The sequence below is a fragment of the Coffea arabica genome, chromosome 6c (genome assembly GCF_036785885.1).
Source record: "Coffea arabica cultivar ET-39 chromosome 6c, Coffea Arabica ET-39 HiFi, whole genome shotgun sequence".
Lineage (NCBI taxonomy): Eukaryota > Viridiplantae > Streptophyta > Magnoliopsida > Gentianales > Rubiaceae > Coffea > Coffea arabica.
Window position 1 is genome coordinate 59,548,859 of NC_092320.1, and position 18,535 is coordinate 59,567,393.

General features: G+C 33.5%; 1 protein-coding gene across 1 annotated transcript; it reads left to right on the forward strand.

The window, feature by feature from the left end:
- Positions 1 to 10,238, forward strand: LOC140008861 (topless-related protein 1-like). Its single transcript, XM_072053762.1, has 22 exons — positions 1 to 77; positions 185 to 364; positions 447 to 560; positions 661 to 819; positions 978 to 1,054; positions 1,382 to 1,452; positions 3,194 to 3,278; positions 3,441 to 3,487; positions 3,628 to 3,697; positions 3,790 to 3,866; positions 3,936 to 4,031; positions 4,108 to 4,203; positions 4,318 to 4,451; positions 4,518 to 4,752; positions 4,878 to 5,042; positions 7,455 to 7,565; positions 7,811 to 7,990; positions 8,296 to 8,424; positions 8,513 to 8,608; positions 8,756 to 8,947; positions 9,090 to 9,256; positions 9,997 to 10,238. Exons 1-22 carry the CDS (start codon positions 1 to 3, stop codon positions 10,166 to 10,168), a joined length of 2,730 nt encoding a protein of 909 aa, XP_071909863.1. The 3' UTR covers positions 10,169 to 10,238.
- Positions 10,239 to 18,535: the final 8,297 nt, after the last annotated feature.

Consider the following 18,535-nt stretch of genomic DNA (forward strand, 5'->3'; position numbering starts at 1 on the left):
ATGTCCCTCAGCAGAGACCTCCTCTTCTTGATTCGACAGTTCTGCAAGGACGAGAACCTCCACAAAACTGCTCATATGTGAGTTTCAATTTCCTATTTTCTAATTTCAGCTACGGTTTTCTAATTCAGCAAATTAAGCAATGACTTTAGTTAAACCTTTGACACGGTGAACGAATTCCATATAGGCTCGAGCAAGAGACTAGTTTCTACTTCGACATGAATTATTTTGAAGAGCTGGTATTGAGTGGAAATTGGAGCGAGGTAGAGGCTTATTTGTCGAGCTTCACAACACCCGATAGCAACGAGTATTCTATAAAGATGTACTTCGAAATCAGAAAACAAAAGTTTCTTGAGGCACTAGACAGGTAAGTTATGTTGGACTGTTTATTAAAATTTCAACGAAACCAGTTTTTGAAACAATTTAACACATGCGTTTTTGGTTTGTAGGCAAGACTTGGCTTTGGCACTAGACATCCTGCTGAAAGATTTGAAATGTTTTGCGTCATCAAATGAACACCTGTACAAAGAAATGGCTTGGCTCCTAACAATGGAAGACTTCAGGCATGGATTTTGTGCTTGTCAATCAATTCTTTAGACATTATACATATTGATGACACCACCAGCTAAGCAGCACCGACGACTGCTATTATTATAATTCCAGAAAACACCATTCGCTCTCCACGTATGGAGATATTATATCTGCTAGAAGACGAGTCATGGATGAAGTTAAGGCACTCCTTGAAGCAAATCCCCACTTCCGCCGGAAAATAAAGCTTCCTAACATGGAGACCACACGGTTACGGCGGCTCATCAACCAGAGGTACATGTCTTCTCTTTATGTCATTTTCCATTTGGAATTTTTCCAATGATATGTTTAACATCTTTGTCGTTTTTCTTAATTAAACATCAAATAATATTCTTGGAAAATTAGTTCCATTTTACTCAATGAATCTGATCTTCTTTCATTATGACATGTAGTTTGAACTGGCAGCATAGTCAATGTGGACGTTCTGAGTGTGTGCCCCAAATCAATTCCCTTTTGTTTGATCACAAATGTACTGGTCAACTAAACGACCAAATCCCATTGGTATTTACCTATCTCAGCCTGGATTTATCTCTTTCTCTGAGTATCATTTTTTTTTCTAACTAATCCTTTTCTCCATAATTAATTTCAGTCCTTTCAAGCTATCTCAGTATCAAAATCTCCGCTTGTTGGCAATTCGAATTTTCCACTATTTAGGTTGCCTGACTCTCAAATTTCATCCAGTGCTATCAACCCTACAAATCAAAACAACCTCGGTACCTTTTGATCCCATATGTTTATTAATATTTTATTATTATGCACTTCCAAATATCTTACTAACCATGAACCGCATTTTTAGTTGTGACTTCGGAGGCTATCAAGGATTCCACCAATGCCTTTAGAATATTCTCGAGGATGCCTGTGGATAAGGTATTTACAAATGTTTGATAAAGCTTGTCATTACTAAAGTGATTATGAGGTGAATGAGAAATCACATTTAATAGATCTCTCTCTCTCTCTCTGTACATATATACATACATACATACATATATACGTGCATATATATATATATATATATATCCTTATACTATATAAGAATAAGTTGTGGTCAAAGGAGATTTAAATTTTAACCGCATGAATAGGAGCTTTTTGGGAGTATAAAATATTGTGTAGTTTTTTTAAAACTTTTCATACAATTGAGGGTAGTATGTGCTTAGGTATATTTATCGAAATACCCTCATTTTGGTAAATTTGAAATTTTGATTTATAGAGACATCTGGGCATTTCTGGAATATGAAATTATTTTGCAACCATTTTTGCATCGAGTACAACTCATATAAGCTTATTTGTTGGTATAATTACTAAAATGGTGTTATAGACACATTTAGTTAAAGTGTGGCTTTTGTTGTGCAATTAACACAAAAACATATTAATACGTTATACAATTAACACGTTGCTATAACTGGCCATTGGAGGATATCTTTATACTATATAAGAATGAGTTGTGGTCAAAGGGGATTTAAATTTCAACCGCATGGATATGGCTTTTTAGGAATGTGGAATGTTGTGTAGTGTTTTTAAAACTTTTGGTACAACTGAGGATAGTATGTGTTTGGGTATATTTACCGAAATGGTCTCATTTTGGTAAATTTAAAGTTTTGATTTGTTGATACATCTGGGTATTTCTAGAATATAAAATTATTTTGCAATCGTTTTTGCATTGAGTACAACTTATATATGTTTATTTGTTGGTATAATTGCTAAAATGATGTTATAGACACATTTAGTTGAAGTGTGGCTTTTGTTGTTCAATTAACACAAAAATATATGAACACGTTGTGCAATTAACACATAGTTATAACTAGTCATTGGAGGATATCCTTATACTATATAATAATGAGTTGTGGTCAAAGAGGATTCGAATTTTAACCACATGGATAGAGGCTTTTTGGGAATGTGAAATGTTGTGTAATTTTTTAAAAACTTTTGGTACAATTAAGGGCAGCATGTATTTAGGTATATTTACCAAAATATACTCATTTTGGTATATTTAAAGTTTTGATTTATAGAAACATCTGGGTATTTCTAGAATATGGAATTATTTTGTAACCTTTTTTGCATTAAGTACAACTCATATAAACTTATGTGTTGGTATAATTACTAAAATTGTATTATAGACACATTTAATTGAAGTGTGGCTTTTATTGTGCAATTAACACAAAGACATATTAACATGTTGTGTATTTAACACATTGTTATAACTAACCATTGGAGAATATTTCTTTGTCTGAAACAACTTATGTCTGCTCTTGAACAATTTTCAACTGATATCTGTATGGGTCTTTTGGGAATTATAAAATTGTAAAAATATTGATAAAGCAAAGTGTACAAGTGTGTGTTGCAATTAGAACGTACTATTATTATGTTTGTCATATTTAATGGCTATTTCTTTGCAGAATGTACTATTATTTGTCCAATGAAAAATTCTCTCTAACCATAGGTATCAAACATGGGTACTCCCCCCCTAGTATATATGTATGTATGTGTGTGTGTGCGCGCGTGCACCTTATTCTACCAAGCTAGCTAGTGAGCACTTGTATTATCTTTCCCTTGCCTTTTCTCCTTCTACATGTAATCATCGCTCTTTTGGTTTGCAATTGTACTGGTTTAGGTTGTGTCACAAACAAATGTTCCAGTTCAAAGCCAGAATTTGGATGTTAATTGTCCTGAGGACTTACCTGGAAAGGTTGAACGTTGTATGGACATGAGCTCCTTACCGACTAGCATGGACTTTCATCCTTTGAAAGCAACTCTCTTATTAGGTCAATTGTCGTACGACTAAGTTACTTTACTAAGTTAATGTTCTACTATCAAGTATCAACTTTATTGACATGTGTATTATTGTTCTAATTTTTCAGTTGGAAGCATCAATGGTGAAACAGAATTGTGGGATGTCCGCTCTGAGGTAAAATTTTTTTGGAATGCGTTCATGATTTGGAAGAGAGAGACCATCTCCTCATCATTCCTGGTAAATAAATTAATTACTGATCATTATTGATCTTCATCTTGGAGTCGTCCTGATACTATTTGAACCTTTCATTTCAGATTGATTATAATCAAAATCCCAAAATTTCAGTTAATCGTGTTTTATGGAGCCCAGATGGTTCAATCTTTGGTAAATACACAGGAGTTGAACTTCCTCTTTACCATCTATCTTCTAAGTATTTATTTTGTTAAAAGTATAATTTCTTTTACCCATTATAATAGGTGTTGCATACTCAAAACAAATTGTCCAGTTGTATTGTTATCATGCTACTGGTAATTACATCGAAAAACAATTGGAGGTATATCTATTCTGTTCTCTTTTAAATTCTAAAGTTGTTCACCTTCTGATAACCACTTTAACTTTGAAGATCGATGCTCACTTGGGAGGGGTACACGATCTTGCATTCTCTTCGCCATACGATCAAATTCTTGTAATTACGTGTGGAGAGGACAAACTCATTAAGGTCCAAATATGAAATTGTACTCTAGTAATTTTACTAGTTAAATGAAATAGGTAATAATATTTATAGTTTGTGCCAGGTGTGGGATAGTATGACTGGTTCCAAACAATACATATGTGAAGGTCATGGTGCCCCTGTGTACTCGCTGTGCGCTCATCTGAAGGAAGATATCCATGTATAGTTTCTCCTTGTTACCATTAAAGACTTTCCTTTCTCTACTTTTTTTTTTAACTTGATTTGGTATATTTTTTCTTTTTTTCTAATGGTTTTACTAATTGATGCATTGCAGTTTGTATTTTCTACATCAACAAATGGTGAGATAAAAGCGTGGATGTTTGACAATGATAACACAGGACCAAGGGTTGCCCTTGATGCACCTGGCCATTCTTGCATGAGAATGGCCTATAGTGCTGATGGTAAAAGGTAAGTCCTAGATATAGTATTGTCCTTGGTGTTTCTCCAGAAACTAAATCAACCAAACATTGTCAGGCTGTTTTCTTGCGGGACAAACGAAGATGGAGACTCATATTTAGTTGAATGGGAAGACACTGAAGGTTTTATAACCCAAAGCTACGATGGGCTCTCTAAGTCTTCTGCAGCCATAGTGCAATTCAGCACATGCAGAAACAGGTTTTTGGTTGCTGGTGACGAGCATTTACTCAAATTTTGGGACATGGACAATGTCAATATTTTAGTCTCTCTTGACGCTGATGGGGGCCTACCTGTATGATCTATACACCTTTTTGGAATTATGCTTTTACTTGCTATAAGAGTATTATAGATTTTCAATCATTTGTGATGATAAAAATGATGTTTCATTTACTTGTTAACTTCTTTCTCTATGTCAAGGCAAAGCCTTATGTTTGCTTCAACAAAGAAGGCACTCTTTTGGCTGTCTTTGCTGATGATAGTAAGATCAAAATCTTGGCAAATGATATTGGTACCCAATTGCTGCAGACTTTGCCTTCTGGCTCTGTTGATTCGACAGGACGTCCTTGCAGATCATCAGGGAAGGTCAGCTACTAAAACCTTTCTTTTCTTTTTTTTTGTTATTTTTCGAGAAGCAACTATTTGCTACATTAACAGTGCACAATTAGGCCAGTGACACCCTCCTGAATTAAAGTTGAGGATGAAAACATCCCCATGGCCATGGGGGCGTGGTCTGCGAATTTTTCTTTAGATTTCCTTTTCTCTTCTGATCTACAAGACATTGATTTTCACTTTCTCTTCTTTTGTTTAACTTTACTGCTCGAGCATGGTTGATATGTAAACTTGAACCGTCTGAAAACAGGATGATCAAAACATGAAATGTCTAGGAATTTCAGAGCTAAACAACCAACTGAGCACTAAGGAATATGCAAAACCTACGCAAGTTTCGCAGTGCAAATCCCTGAGGCTCACAGCTGAATTTAAGACAAACAGGGTAAGATTCTGTGTTGCATAAGTCTTCGTTCATATTAAGGGCTACACTTAACCGTTGGTGTTGGAGGCACCACTAGGAGTTGGCTTTATATTTTTAATCTCATTTTCTAGAGTTGTTCATTTTTAACCTAATTCAATGACGTACATTAAAAGAGCATACTACACATCGACTATTTTCCTACCACAAACATTAAATGAAAATATAGAAATTTCTTCATTCTAGATATGGTCTTTTATATTCTTAGTAAGAAATTATACCATGATATATGCCTTTCTTGCATTAACCACCACAAGAGATGATCAGTAGAAAATTAAAAAAAAAAAAAGTTTCCATTCTGTGTAGTAATCAAATTTCTCCTTCTCCTTTGACTGATAATCTTGCTCACATGCGATGTTAAGAAAGATAAATTTGATTACTCGGTATGCTCCTCTTCTGGTATAACCGTACTAGTATTCATTGACCTGAACTTAGTTGGGGCGTATGCATTTTCCTTCTGTTTTTTTGGGCTAAATTTAGGATTCAAAAGTTGCTTATTGGCTTTTAATTATCACAGATGTGTAGGTTAATTATCATGTAGGTTACTTAATCTTTGGGGGAAGGGGGCAAAAAAAAACATTGCTACTAAAGTACAAAGGTTGAAGCACTTAATTGAGTGGGTAGATGTCATTCCAGGTGTACAATAAAAGAAGGGTAAAACACACTTTACCCTCTTGTGGTTTAGCAATTTTTCATATATTCTCTCATAGTTTCAAAAGCTATACATAATCTCCTCATAATCTGGATTAAAGTGTTAAAGTGACGGAAATGATCCTTTGTGACGAAACCTAAGGAAATGTGAAAATATCCTTGTTTAAAAATTAAAATGGATTCAGTGACCAAAATATATAAATATAATATGCATGACACTTTAACTCCTTATGATTTTATGTTTTACTACATAACCCCTTTATGGTTTAGTACTTTACCATATAATCCCCTTATAGTTTTCAAAATATATATATAATGCCCATGTGGTTAATTAATAATTTTCAATTTCACAAAGGGGTACTTTTGATATTTTAGTTGACTCCATTTTATAATGCAAATTTCGTGATTTCGACACTTTAATCCAAATTATGAGGAGGTTATATATAGTTTTTCAAACCTCAAGGGAATAATGTGAAAAAATGCTAAATCACAGGAAAGTGTATTTTACCCATAAAAAAATATAACATACTTTAATTATTTTTCTACCACAAAATTAAATAAAAATATAAAAATGTCATGATTCTAACTCTAAGTATGGTCTTTTATGGTCTATGTAAAGAATTATACTACGACACATTTCTTGCATTCACCACGAGATTTTTTTTTAATTTTTTTTGTAGAGGGCCACCCAATAACAGGTGGCACCTCTCCAAAAATTGGCATATGCCACTAATTGCGGCGAGCACACCGTATTCTTTAGTAAAGCAAAGAGATAAGTAAAACAAAGAAAATATCAGACCTGTTTGAGAACCCAATTCAGCACTTAAAAAGTTAATGGATTCAAATCTTAATATATTTCAACCGTTTGATAACTAAAAATTCAACATCTGAATTAATTAAGTAATACTGAATCTTCTAGGCAAAACTTGCTCCCAACATGAAGTGATAAACTATTCACATATCACTTAACGTGATATGTACTCAAATGTATTAGATTTAATATTTTACAATTCAACAACTTAATGGATTTAGATTTCAGATTTCAAATTTCAAATTTCAGATTTTAGACTTTTTTTAAATTTTCGTTTTATCAAACGCACCCTCACTCTATGTAGCGCAATGGAACTTCTCCATTGACTGATAATCTTTTTCATATGTAATGCTAAGAAAGATAAACTTGATCACTCCTTGTACTGCTCTTCTGGTACAATCGTACAAATATTATTATACTGAAATTAGCTGGAGGTATGAGCAGTTCCCTTCTTCTGCCTTTTTGGGTCAAATTGAAGTTACTTATTGACTTTTATTGATCTCAGATATGTAGGTTGCTATACACTAACGCAGGTAACGGAATATTGGCTTTAGCAGCAGATGGCATTCATCTATTCTGGAAGTGGCCAGGAAATGGGTATAACAATTATGGCCAGGTACAACAGTTGATGCGTTCTGTTTTCTTCTGCATCTCTCTCTCTCTCTCTCTCTCTCTCTCTCTCTCTCTCTCTCTCTCTCTCTCTCTCTCTCTCTCTCTCTTTGTTCTGTATGTGTATCTTTGTTTTCTCGTGTGTTGATTTTTAGTTAAATTTTTAACTCTTGTCCAGATTCGCCAGTAGGGAAGAATTGGAATAGTTAATTATTACAGTTCTGTTATTTAGCAATATGCTCATTGCCGCAGGCAACAACAAATCGTCCCCCTTGTCTTTGGCATCCGAAGACTGGATCAGTTATGGTCAATGACCTCAACAATGACCCATATCAAATAGTCTCACCATGCTTTGCATTATCCAAGAACGACTCTTATCTTGTATCAGCATCAGGAGGGATGGTTTCATTGTTCAACATTGTAAACTTTGAGGTAAGCATGTGATAACTTATTTGTCAAAATTTTTTAATTTGAGCTGATAGAAATGGAAAAGCCAGCAGAAAATGTTTAACCAAAACACTTCAGTCATGCAGAAGAAAAATGCTGTGTGTGATTCCCGCTGATCATTGTATATCCTTTATCCTATCTATCTAATAACTATTATAGAAGGGCAAATCTAATTTGCATTCTTGAACATGTGGAAAAAATAAATTGCTAATTTTATTGTTAGAGCACCATTTTACATGAATCGTCCCTCCCATTGATTTCGAGTTCAATTTGTTGGATGTTAACTGCAGAAAGTGAGGCGTTGCCTGCTGCCTCCACCTACAGCTACATGCATGGCATTCTACCCTCTAGATAACAACCTAGTTGCTATTGGCATGGACGATTCAACTGTTCTCATCTACAACGTACGAGACTCTGAGGTATAACACTTATATCGTGTGTGTAAAACTTTTCAAATGATGAAAGAGTCGTAGCGATCAATTTACCCATTTTCCATACATATTACAGCTTATGAACAGGCTTTCTGGGCACTTGAAAAGGGTTAGCGGCTTAGCATTTTCGAACTCATTAAAAGTGCTGGTCTCTGCTGCAGTAGATTCTCAGGTCTGTTCTAAATAAAAACATATGTCACACTCATGTCCTCATAAGAATTGTTGTTATTAGCTGCAATGTGCAGTAATAATATTCCTAATCCGACCCATCTCACATGCAAAATTCCTGAATCCATCATATTGTTCCCTTTTGTTGCAGATCATTGTCTGGGATACAATAGCGTGGGAGAAAAAGAAAAGCATCTCGATGCAGATATCAGTTGGGTGGTGGCTGCCATCAGAAACCTCAGAGACCGTTATCCAATTTCACAAGGATCAATTGCACTTTCTTGCAATCCACGAGACTCAACTTGCAATGTATGAATCAAGAAGTCTAGACCGCATCAGACAGGTCAGTTTTTTCGCCCATTCATTCTTAGTTTTTTTCACCCATTCACTCTCCACAAGCACTCGAAGCATACATATATAGCAACTTGTTTTTGTATGCACTGGTTTTAATTTCTTTAGACTACGTTTTTCTCAATTGCTTGTAGTGGAACACGAGAGACTTCTGTGCAAGGATTTCGAGTGGAACATTTTCATGCGACAACCAGCTGGTATTTGTTGTCATGAGAGATGGAATTGTTATGATACTCAGCGCCTTAGATCTGAGTCCAAAATTTCGGATTGATCCTTCTGCTTACCTTCCGCCTAGTAGTGGGTACGTATAACTAGCTACAAGCTTAAATATCGCGGTGCCATTCTTCATCCCACTTTTTATTATATTATTATTTTTTCTTCTTAATAAACATTATATTTTAGTTCTTTTTTAGTTTTTTTAAAATCCAATAACTATTGATTGAGTAAAAAATAAATAAAACAATTTTAAAAAAGTAATATATAATAGAAAATTAAAAAATACAGCAGAAAATTCATAAAAATCTCCTATTTTATGCATTTTGATTTTTTGAGTTTGTTAATTTTTGTGTATTATTCAATTAATAGTTATTGGATCTTAAAAAAAAAACTAAAATGTGATGTTTATGAAAGAGAAATAACAATATAATAAAAAGTGGGACACGAAGTAGCACAGAATGTGGAACACAAGATACGCTGTGCTTAAATATATACTACTCGTCTCTTACGCCTGGACGGGCTTGCCATTTGGTCTAATTAATGATTTTCAACTTAAGAAATAAAGAAGGAAACTTGCATGTAATATTTACATTCATGCTCTATACCCGCATAAAACTAACTCATCGATCTTACAATCATTTTCACCAAGTTTCATATATAAAATCTGGGTAGTTTTTTGCTCATGAACCCCTTAACTTTCCTCTTCATCACATTACGTCTGACGTTAAATATGCCCTTTAGCACTATTTATTTGCCTTGATTATTCAATCTTATTCAATTTAGTTGGATCATCTTGAACATAACAATCTGCTTCTCTGGATGCAGTCATCATGTATATCCAGTGGTGATAGCAGCTCATCCACAGAAGTCGAACCAATTCGCCTTGGGGCTGAGTAATGGCGATGTAATCGTTGTTGAGCCTCATGAGTCTGAAGGAAAGTGGACAATATTACCACCATTTCACAATGGACCAAGAAATAGGATAATCATAGATTGAAGTTCAGTCCATCCTCTCAAAAGATGATGTGTTCAACATAGTTTGCATACTTCAGATTTCAAAATAATTAGCCGAGATTTGGCAATAACATCAATAAAACGGCTTATGTAGCTGAATGTGTAATTGTTTTATGCCTATATTAACTTTTTCCGAAGTATGGAGATGTAAACCTCCTCATTGCCATTTACGTTTTTTTTTTTTTTGGATAAAATATCAAAAAACTCCCTATAGTTTGATAAATGTTCAATTTAATATCCTCTGATTTAAAAACCTACGCGATAACTCCATGTGATTTCAATTAAATTGAAAATTGAATAGAAAATATTCAATCTAACGATTATACGTAAAATGTCAATATTAGTCCTATTATACGTAAAGGCAAAAACTTGTGTAGACCTGGTCCGCGGCCCTACATATAGACCGAGTGGTTCACAAAATGCCACATCATCATGGCAGAATTTTTCAAACCAAAATTATTTTGACTCCTTGAAGGCCTTTCCAGTATGCAGATATTTCACTTTAAGCACCGTTATCGCAAAGAATGTCCAGCAAATCTTCAAATGCGTATGGACATAAACAAGTCAATATTTAAAAAGCAGTCCACAAAGTTATCAATAAATGAGATATCAACCAGTCAATTTTCCAAAGGTATCTTCTAGTAACATTTTAGCCATAATCTTTCCAAACAATGGCTACTAGCCATAGCCATATACATACAAATCAATAACTAGTTTTAATAATGTTCCAGAATTTTCTTCTTCCTTTTTTTTTTTTTTTGCCCAAACTCCATCTTATCCTTGTATTAAGATCTCCCAACCCAAAATTTAAAAAAAAAAAAAAAAAAAGATAAAAAAAATCGTTAAATCCCCTAAGATCTTGAATTTTTTTTTCTATTTCTTTTGATTTAACATTTGTTGTTATTTTCAAAATTATAGATCTTAAAATTTATCTGAAACCTAACGTTAGTTTTTGTGGGAAAGAGGTGAAGGCGACATGGAGTAGAACAAAGCGATAGTGACAGTTGGAAATTGGCGAGAAAGAGCGACGAGGACTTTGGGTTCAAAACGAGAGAGTGCCTGAAAAAAGGGGTCATACGGTTGGCTATGAATCTCTCTTGGCTGGCAACTGCTACCTCCTCCCGAGCAAGGGCTGCTAGGTAATGGCAGTGATGGAGCGGAAGTTTGAGAGATAATGAGGAAGGATCCAAGTGCTGTTTGGGCTTCAGCTGGTATTTGAATGATTAGTATTAAGCAGTGGCACCAGAATGCGGGGCTTTGGGGGGTCTACATAGACATGGCAATTATGCTCAAAACCCAACAATCCACCCATTAATTTAAGAGGTTGGGTTGGGTAAGTTGGGTTTTGGGTCAATTTTGGATTGGATAATAAAAATTCATATATATTTTGGATGATTTGAGCATTTATGTTAGGCATCCATTACCCAACTTAAGAAAAAAAACAAATAAACAAACAAGAAATAATAATGAAAGTAGACACGTGCTTTATTCAATTTAGGAGCTGTATGGTCAGAGCCAGAAAATTTGGATTTCTGAGCTTTATGCCCCTTGGGTTGCTTGCTAGCCCTCCGAGTTCTCAATCCTAAAGGCCACCATGCTGGCTGTTTTGAACAAGCTAGTGCTCTAGCATTTGCACATAACAATGCTCTACAGGCTGTCCTCCCCAATCTTGAACTCCTGCTCAAGGGTTTCAAATACTGCAACTTCAATTTCTATGATTGGCTCCTTGATAGGATTAATTGGACACCCGCGGATGGTGGCGGAGGGCTGAGGCGGAGTTCAAGCAACCGTCCTTTCGTCTAACGAGGGGCTGTTGAGGAGCCTTCTATTTCTAGTCTAGAGATTTTTCATTTTTAATCTGCCAGGATAACGTGGCAAACTTTAGACCGCTCGGTCTACCGGTGTGCTTATAGACCGAGTCTACACAAGTTTTTGCTTCCTGTAAAATGCTTTTCATTCAATTTTTAATTTAATCGAAATCGTAATGAACTATAATGTAATTTTTTAAATCAGAAGGAATTAAATTAAACATTCGACAAATTATAAGGAGTTCATTTATATATGGGTAATATTGACATTTTATGTATAACTGTTAGATTGGATGTTTTTCGTCCAATTTTCAATTTAGTTAAAATCACACGAAGACATAGTGTAAGTTTCCAAACTAAAGGAAATTAAATTGAATATTTCACAAATCATAAGAAGCTTTTTTTTATATTTTACCCTATTTTTTCTTGAACAAATGATAGTTAAACCTAGGGCTCCTTTGAAGGCAATGTTGCCCCAAAAGGGAAAGGGTGGAGGGAATATGAGATTTATTAGTATGGATTTATTAATAAAGTAAATTTTATATACACTAACAGCGTATATATTATCATAGTTGGATATATGATATATATGCAAAATTTGAGTTTTAAATTCAAATTTGAATTATGTGTCATGCATCTAATAATGAAAGTGTATACACTATCAGTGTATATAAAATTGGGTTGATTACATTTATCTCCGTTGAGGTTTGGCCAAACTACAAATTGGACCCTTAGGTTTGGTAAAACCACAAAAGGTCCCTCTGTTTCAAACTCTATAGCATATGCGTCCCTGCTGTCATTCTACTGACGTTGACCAGTATGTTGTAACAGAGTCAACAGAGAATTGTGACACAATTCCTAAAGTATTCATGTGACACCAAAATTTTATCATTTTATTTATTTGTTTCACTTCTATCTCTTGGAAAAAAATCATTTTTAGAAAAAATCAAAAAGGAAAGAAAAAAAATCAAATAAAATTTTTGCCAAAAAAAAAAAAAAAGCAAGCAATCCACATGCACACACGCCAATCCTTTCCCATGGCTTCGTACCAGAAGCCATGGATGAATAGTACAGCAAATTGCAGCTGCATGTTTTATCCCATTTCCACTCAATTTTGGGGGGACAGATCATCTTCCAATCTTTATCCCAAATCTGCCATCTGACGGCTCAAAATAGTCCCGAAAAATCTGTTTTCATCACACCCATTGACATTATGTTGGAGGGAGCTTTGATTCCATATAAATAGATAAAAACGGGGTCTGAGAGGCATAACAACAGATGAGACAGTAGAGGGGCGGCGGAGAGAGCGAAGGGAGAGAAAAAAACAGTTAAAAAAAGGGAAAACAAGAGGAAAAGAAGGGCAGAATTTTTTTACAGAAAGGTGAGCCAGGGTTGGAGATTCAGGGACCTTCCCAGCCATTTTCCGAACTCATAAGTGCTTTTTTTGGGAAGATATTTTTTCTGGATAATCTACGGTGTTTGGAGAGGAAGTTTTGTGTTGATCATTTCTAGAAAGAACGGATGGAATATCATCAAATTTGGGTTTAAACCAGCCATCCACGCCAACCTTGAAGTGGGTTCCTGGAAGTTTTGCAGCTTCACTTTGTCATCTTACTTCGAAGTTTATTGCATCCTCTCATCAAAAGGTAGCTCCTTTTGCTTGTTTCATCTCCCTATAAGCTTAAATCCTGACCCAATCTGTCAAGTCTTGCACGCACTTGTGTTTGTTGTTTCATCCTATGATATTTTTTTTCTTCCTTTTATGCATCATTTAGCTCAGATTCTTGCTCTGATGTTTGATTAAAGATGTGATATTTATGTAATAAGGTCGAGTTTGATGATAGGATTGTGTAACGTCGTTGTCTTGACTTGAAAGTTTGGTGCTTGTTTGGATTTTGGTTTCTTCCGTTTTTGACATGAAAACCCAGTAAGGCTGAAGAAGAAACCAGCGAAGAAGATGCATGAAAGATTTGAAATATTACATTTTTACCCCTCGAATTTCTAACTAATTTCTCTATGGCCCAAAATCTGAATATTGGGACCAATTTTTGCCCTTTTAAGTTTTAATCCTCCTTTTATACTTTCAGTGAGTTTGTTGGGTAGGGATGAGCAAACAGTACAAATTCGGTAATTCAGTTAGTTAAATTCTGTGAATTCGGTTATAACCGCTTTCAATTTCGAATTCGCTATAACCGAATTCATTTTGCAACTGATTTCGAATTTGGAAATGGTAATGAATTCGGTTAGACCGAATTCATTTATTAAAAAAAAACTGATAAGATAACCCTGTTATGGTCCTGAAGTAAGTGATTGTGTAATTTTTAATTTACAAATTAGGGCTTCTAAATTATACTACATTCATTATGCTCCTTAATGATTTAAAAATTATTACTAATTTGATCCCCAAAATTATTCGTAATTTAACACATTACTTATGTTCTAATCATTTTGCGGTTTAATTGGCATTTATTTGATCACTTATACCTAGAATCCTTAGTCTATGATTTAAGGAACACATAAAAAGTGATTAATTTAAATTAGAATAAACCTTAGACTGTACAATGATTAGTGATAATTTATGAATTTATAATTTGCAATGATTAATAAAAAGGTATATTAGTTACAAACTTATAATTTATTTCAAATCAAAATGAAACTTATTTACTTACATATGTTATTGTGAAAACCAATACACTAATACATTGATTTTGCAATTCATATGCATTCACTTACACTGTTTAGTTGTCTTGTCTATACTTAAAACCTTAAGATTAGTGAATAGAGAATATGAATTTTTATGTTAAATATGTAATGTAAATTTAGAGCATACTAATACTTGCAAGTTACAGGTTACACATTCAAATATTCAATAATTCAAACATGAATGATGTATCAAATTACCAATATCTAAATTCTAATTACTAATTATGTTTATTGTTTAATATTTAGTATTATACATATATGTATTAATTATTACCTAATTCTAGTCATGTTACTCATGTATAAAATAATAAGTATTATAGTTATGTTATATTGTTATGTATTACTATATATTTGTATTATTATAGTCATATAACAATTAACAAATACTAAAATATGCTGTACATTATTATATATTATTATTATTATAAGTACGTGATAATACCATGTCCTAACTATTATTAATAGCATTTACCTATATAATATAATAATATATTAGTAGTATATACTAATACTAAATAGCATTTATCTATATATTATATAATTTTATAAACTAATTTGGTATTTGAATGCGGTAATGCGGTACCCTATTTCATTTATCGAATTTGAATGCAAAATCGGTTATTACCAAATTCATAATCTCATTACTTATTTCATACCATATTAGAATTCGGTAAATTCGGTACGTACCGAATTTGTACCAAATTATCAAATACCCGATTTTAAATTACAAAATTGAATTTGAATTCGGTTATGAATTCGGTATGTACCGAATTTGCTCACCCCTATTGTTGGGTAGATTAATTCTAGATTTTATGATATAATTAGATTTCGATAATTTTCAGTTATTTTATTATCTTGTTGGGTTTTAATAAAAATTACATGAGAATTGCATTAGATTTAATTTAATTGGGTTTTGATTGTGGGTTGGTTTATTTTTTTGTTTGGATTTTGGTTATTTGCTTTCTGGGTTTAAAACGTGGGCTTGCAAGTTAAAAGCCCTAGTTTTGTTGGATTATTTTGGGGTCAAAATGGGGGACTGCCCTGCTCCTTTTGCCTTCGACCTTCTGTTGGGCTTGGGAGGCAAGGCCTTGGTGTTTTGGTTGGACCATTAGATGGATTAACCCGTCCGTTTTCTCTGGATTTTTTGATGGGCCGAGGGCAATCTTGGCCAACAGAAATAAATAAAACGGCTCGTTGGCCTGTTCTTCAAAGGGATCTGATATGGAAATTGCATTTCAGTCCCTGAACTTTTGCGTTATATTGATATAATCCTAAAACTTTTGATTTCTTTCAAATAGGTTCTTAATTTAATTTTAAATAGGTCCCTAAATTTTATTTTCTTTTAATTTTGACCCCTAATCTTTATAATAATTATAATTTAACCCTTAAGACTTTTTAATTTTTGCAATTAGGTCCATGATAGTTTTGATTGTTTAAATACAAGTTGCTTTTCTTCTTTAATTGATAATTATACTTCATTTAAGTGCTCTAATTGGTGGATTTCATGATTATTTTTATTTTTTTATAATAAAATTAGTGTCTTGACCATTTTGTTGATTTTTGGAGTATAAATAAAACAAATTTCACCCTATCTAGTCATCACTTCAAGGGAGGTAACCTCTTTTATTATTTTAAACTCTTTTATGTGCTCCAATGTGATTTTATGTGTAATTGCATGTTTTCAGTGCTTTTTCTTTAATTAGTCATTCTTGTTCATTTTAAATTTCATTTGTTTTATTTAATTTTGATGATTATTTGAGAGGCATTAAAATGTCAAGTTATAATAGATAGGTGCTCAAAACATGTATTTAGTTAGTCTATGTAATAGATAGGTTTTATTTTTTTGCTAAAAATGTATTTAGTTAGATGAATGTAATAGTTAGGTTATTATGTTTTAGAATTTCCCCCTTAGATTGTAGTTAGGGCTCCGAATGTAATAATTAGAATTTTATTTTCGTTTATTTGCTTGAGTGTTTGCATGCTTATGTGTTTACGTGTTTATTCACTTTTATTAAGACATTTGCATCTAGATATTATGCCTACGTGCTATGTGCGCTATGTGTTTTATGTGTTTACTTGTTTAAATTATGTTTTATATGATTTATTTAGTTATAATAAATGTATGACGTTACCACACTAGTCAAAAGCGATTTGTGGTCATTCTCCTCGATTTCTCAGTAATCCAACATTAGTGAAGACTTGTAGAAATGGATTAGTCCAATGCTAGACCTTTTAGGCCGTTTTCGCTAGATTCACAGTTTTTGCATGACATTCATCGCATTTCATACATATTTTTCATTTTTAGGGTCTCTTCTCATCTTGCATGATATTTCCTCTATATATTATCTCACTTCCCCCTATGTGTGCGAAACATGACATTTAGACTTGCATTCTATTTAAGAAATTAGAAGTAGGTTAGTTCATTTACTTGATTAGGTTAGGGAAGTCACCCTTCAAATATGAGAAATGGACGAGTATGACTTCTTAGTCTTAACACGCTCGTATCTCTTCTATAAAAAAGAAAATTGAGTCACGAATCTTAGTCCTCCGTACCCGTTATGTTGCATACCTCTCTTTTATGTCACGTATATTTATATATTATAATTCTTCTTTTTCTTCGAGTCTCATCTTTGCAAATTCGTGACATCTTCTAAGAATCATTTTGGGCATCACAATTAATGTGATTTGCACCAATTAAATTTTGAAGAGATATTTCGACCCTTTCGATATTCATTAGATCTAGATTTGCATTCATATAGTAACATCCAAAATGTGATAAGTTTTATAGGTTAAATTAAGAAAATTTTTTACTAAATCACGCAACTAGACTTGACTAGGTTGAAAGGGTGTTTTGATCAAATTTTTGTTTTCCCTTTTTTTCAACCGTGACTCCCGAACTCTTTTTTTTTATTTTTCGAAGACCTGGAGTTGTGTAAAAAGAGTTTTGTTTAGTTTTTATTAAAAAAAATTTTAGATGACTTAGTACACCTAAACTCGATACCAAGTGGCGACTCTTATTTTTCTTAAAAATCTTTTTTAGACTATTATTTTGGGTCAAAATCGTCGCACTTTTTAAGTTCCATTTTAGACTCTTTTTCTTTATTTATTCTCTAAAAATCAAAACTCATTTTCACTCAGAAATCAAAAATTCATTTTTTATAACTTGTAATTTTATTTTTCAAAAAATGGGGCGCGACACCATGATTATTGAATCCAAATATATTCTTCCTTTTGCTTGTCTAACTAAAATCGCACCTTCTCAGCAATACTTCGACGGAATTCCACCAGGCTTTGCTTGCAATTGCATGGCAGCCATCTGTCATCATACCTCATTAATTAGAAGAAAGACAATCCAAATCTTTGGTAAAACACATAAAAACAAAAAAGCTTCAATTCACCATAATCCAAAAAACAAGATGCTTCAATTCATCATAACCTTGGTAAGACCCATTTGTCAAGCTACGGTATCCAGAAACTTCCAAGCTTCAAAATCTGCCAAAATAACACAAAATCCATGAATCTACTGATATCCAAGCCAACGACTTTTTTAATTTATCCAACGAAAAATCATCCATTGGCAGACTTGGTTCCTTTCTTCATTGACTCTCAAAACCCTACCAAAATAAATTTGATATTGTGAAATTATTCAGCTTAAGTGCCATGTTTCTCTTTATGTTTCGAAACTGAAACACAAGAAAATCCAGAGACAACGAAGGAGATATACCGAGGAAGAAATGGTTTGGATGGTGTCAAATCTGGACTCGATAGAGTTGGGGTTAGTTGAGGTCTTGTGGGAAAACAAGAGAGGGTTTTGAACATATCAGAAGTCTGAAAAAAAA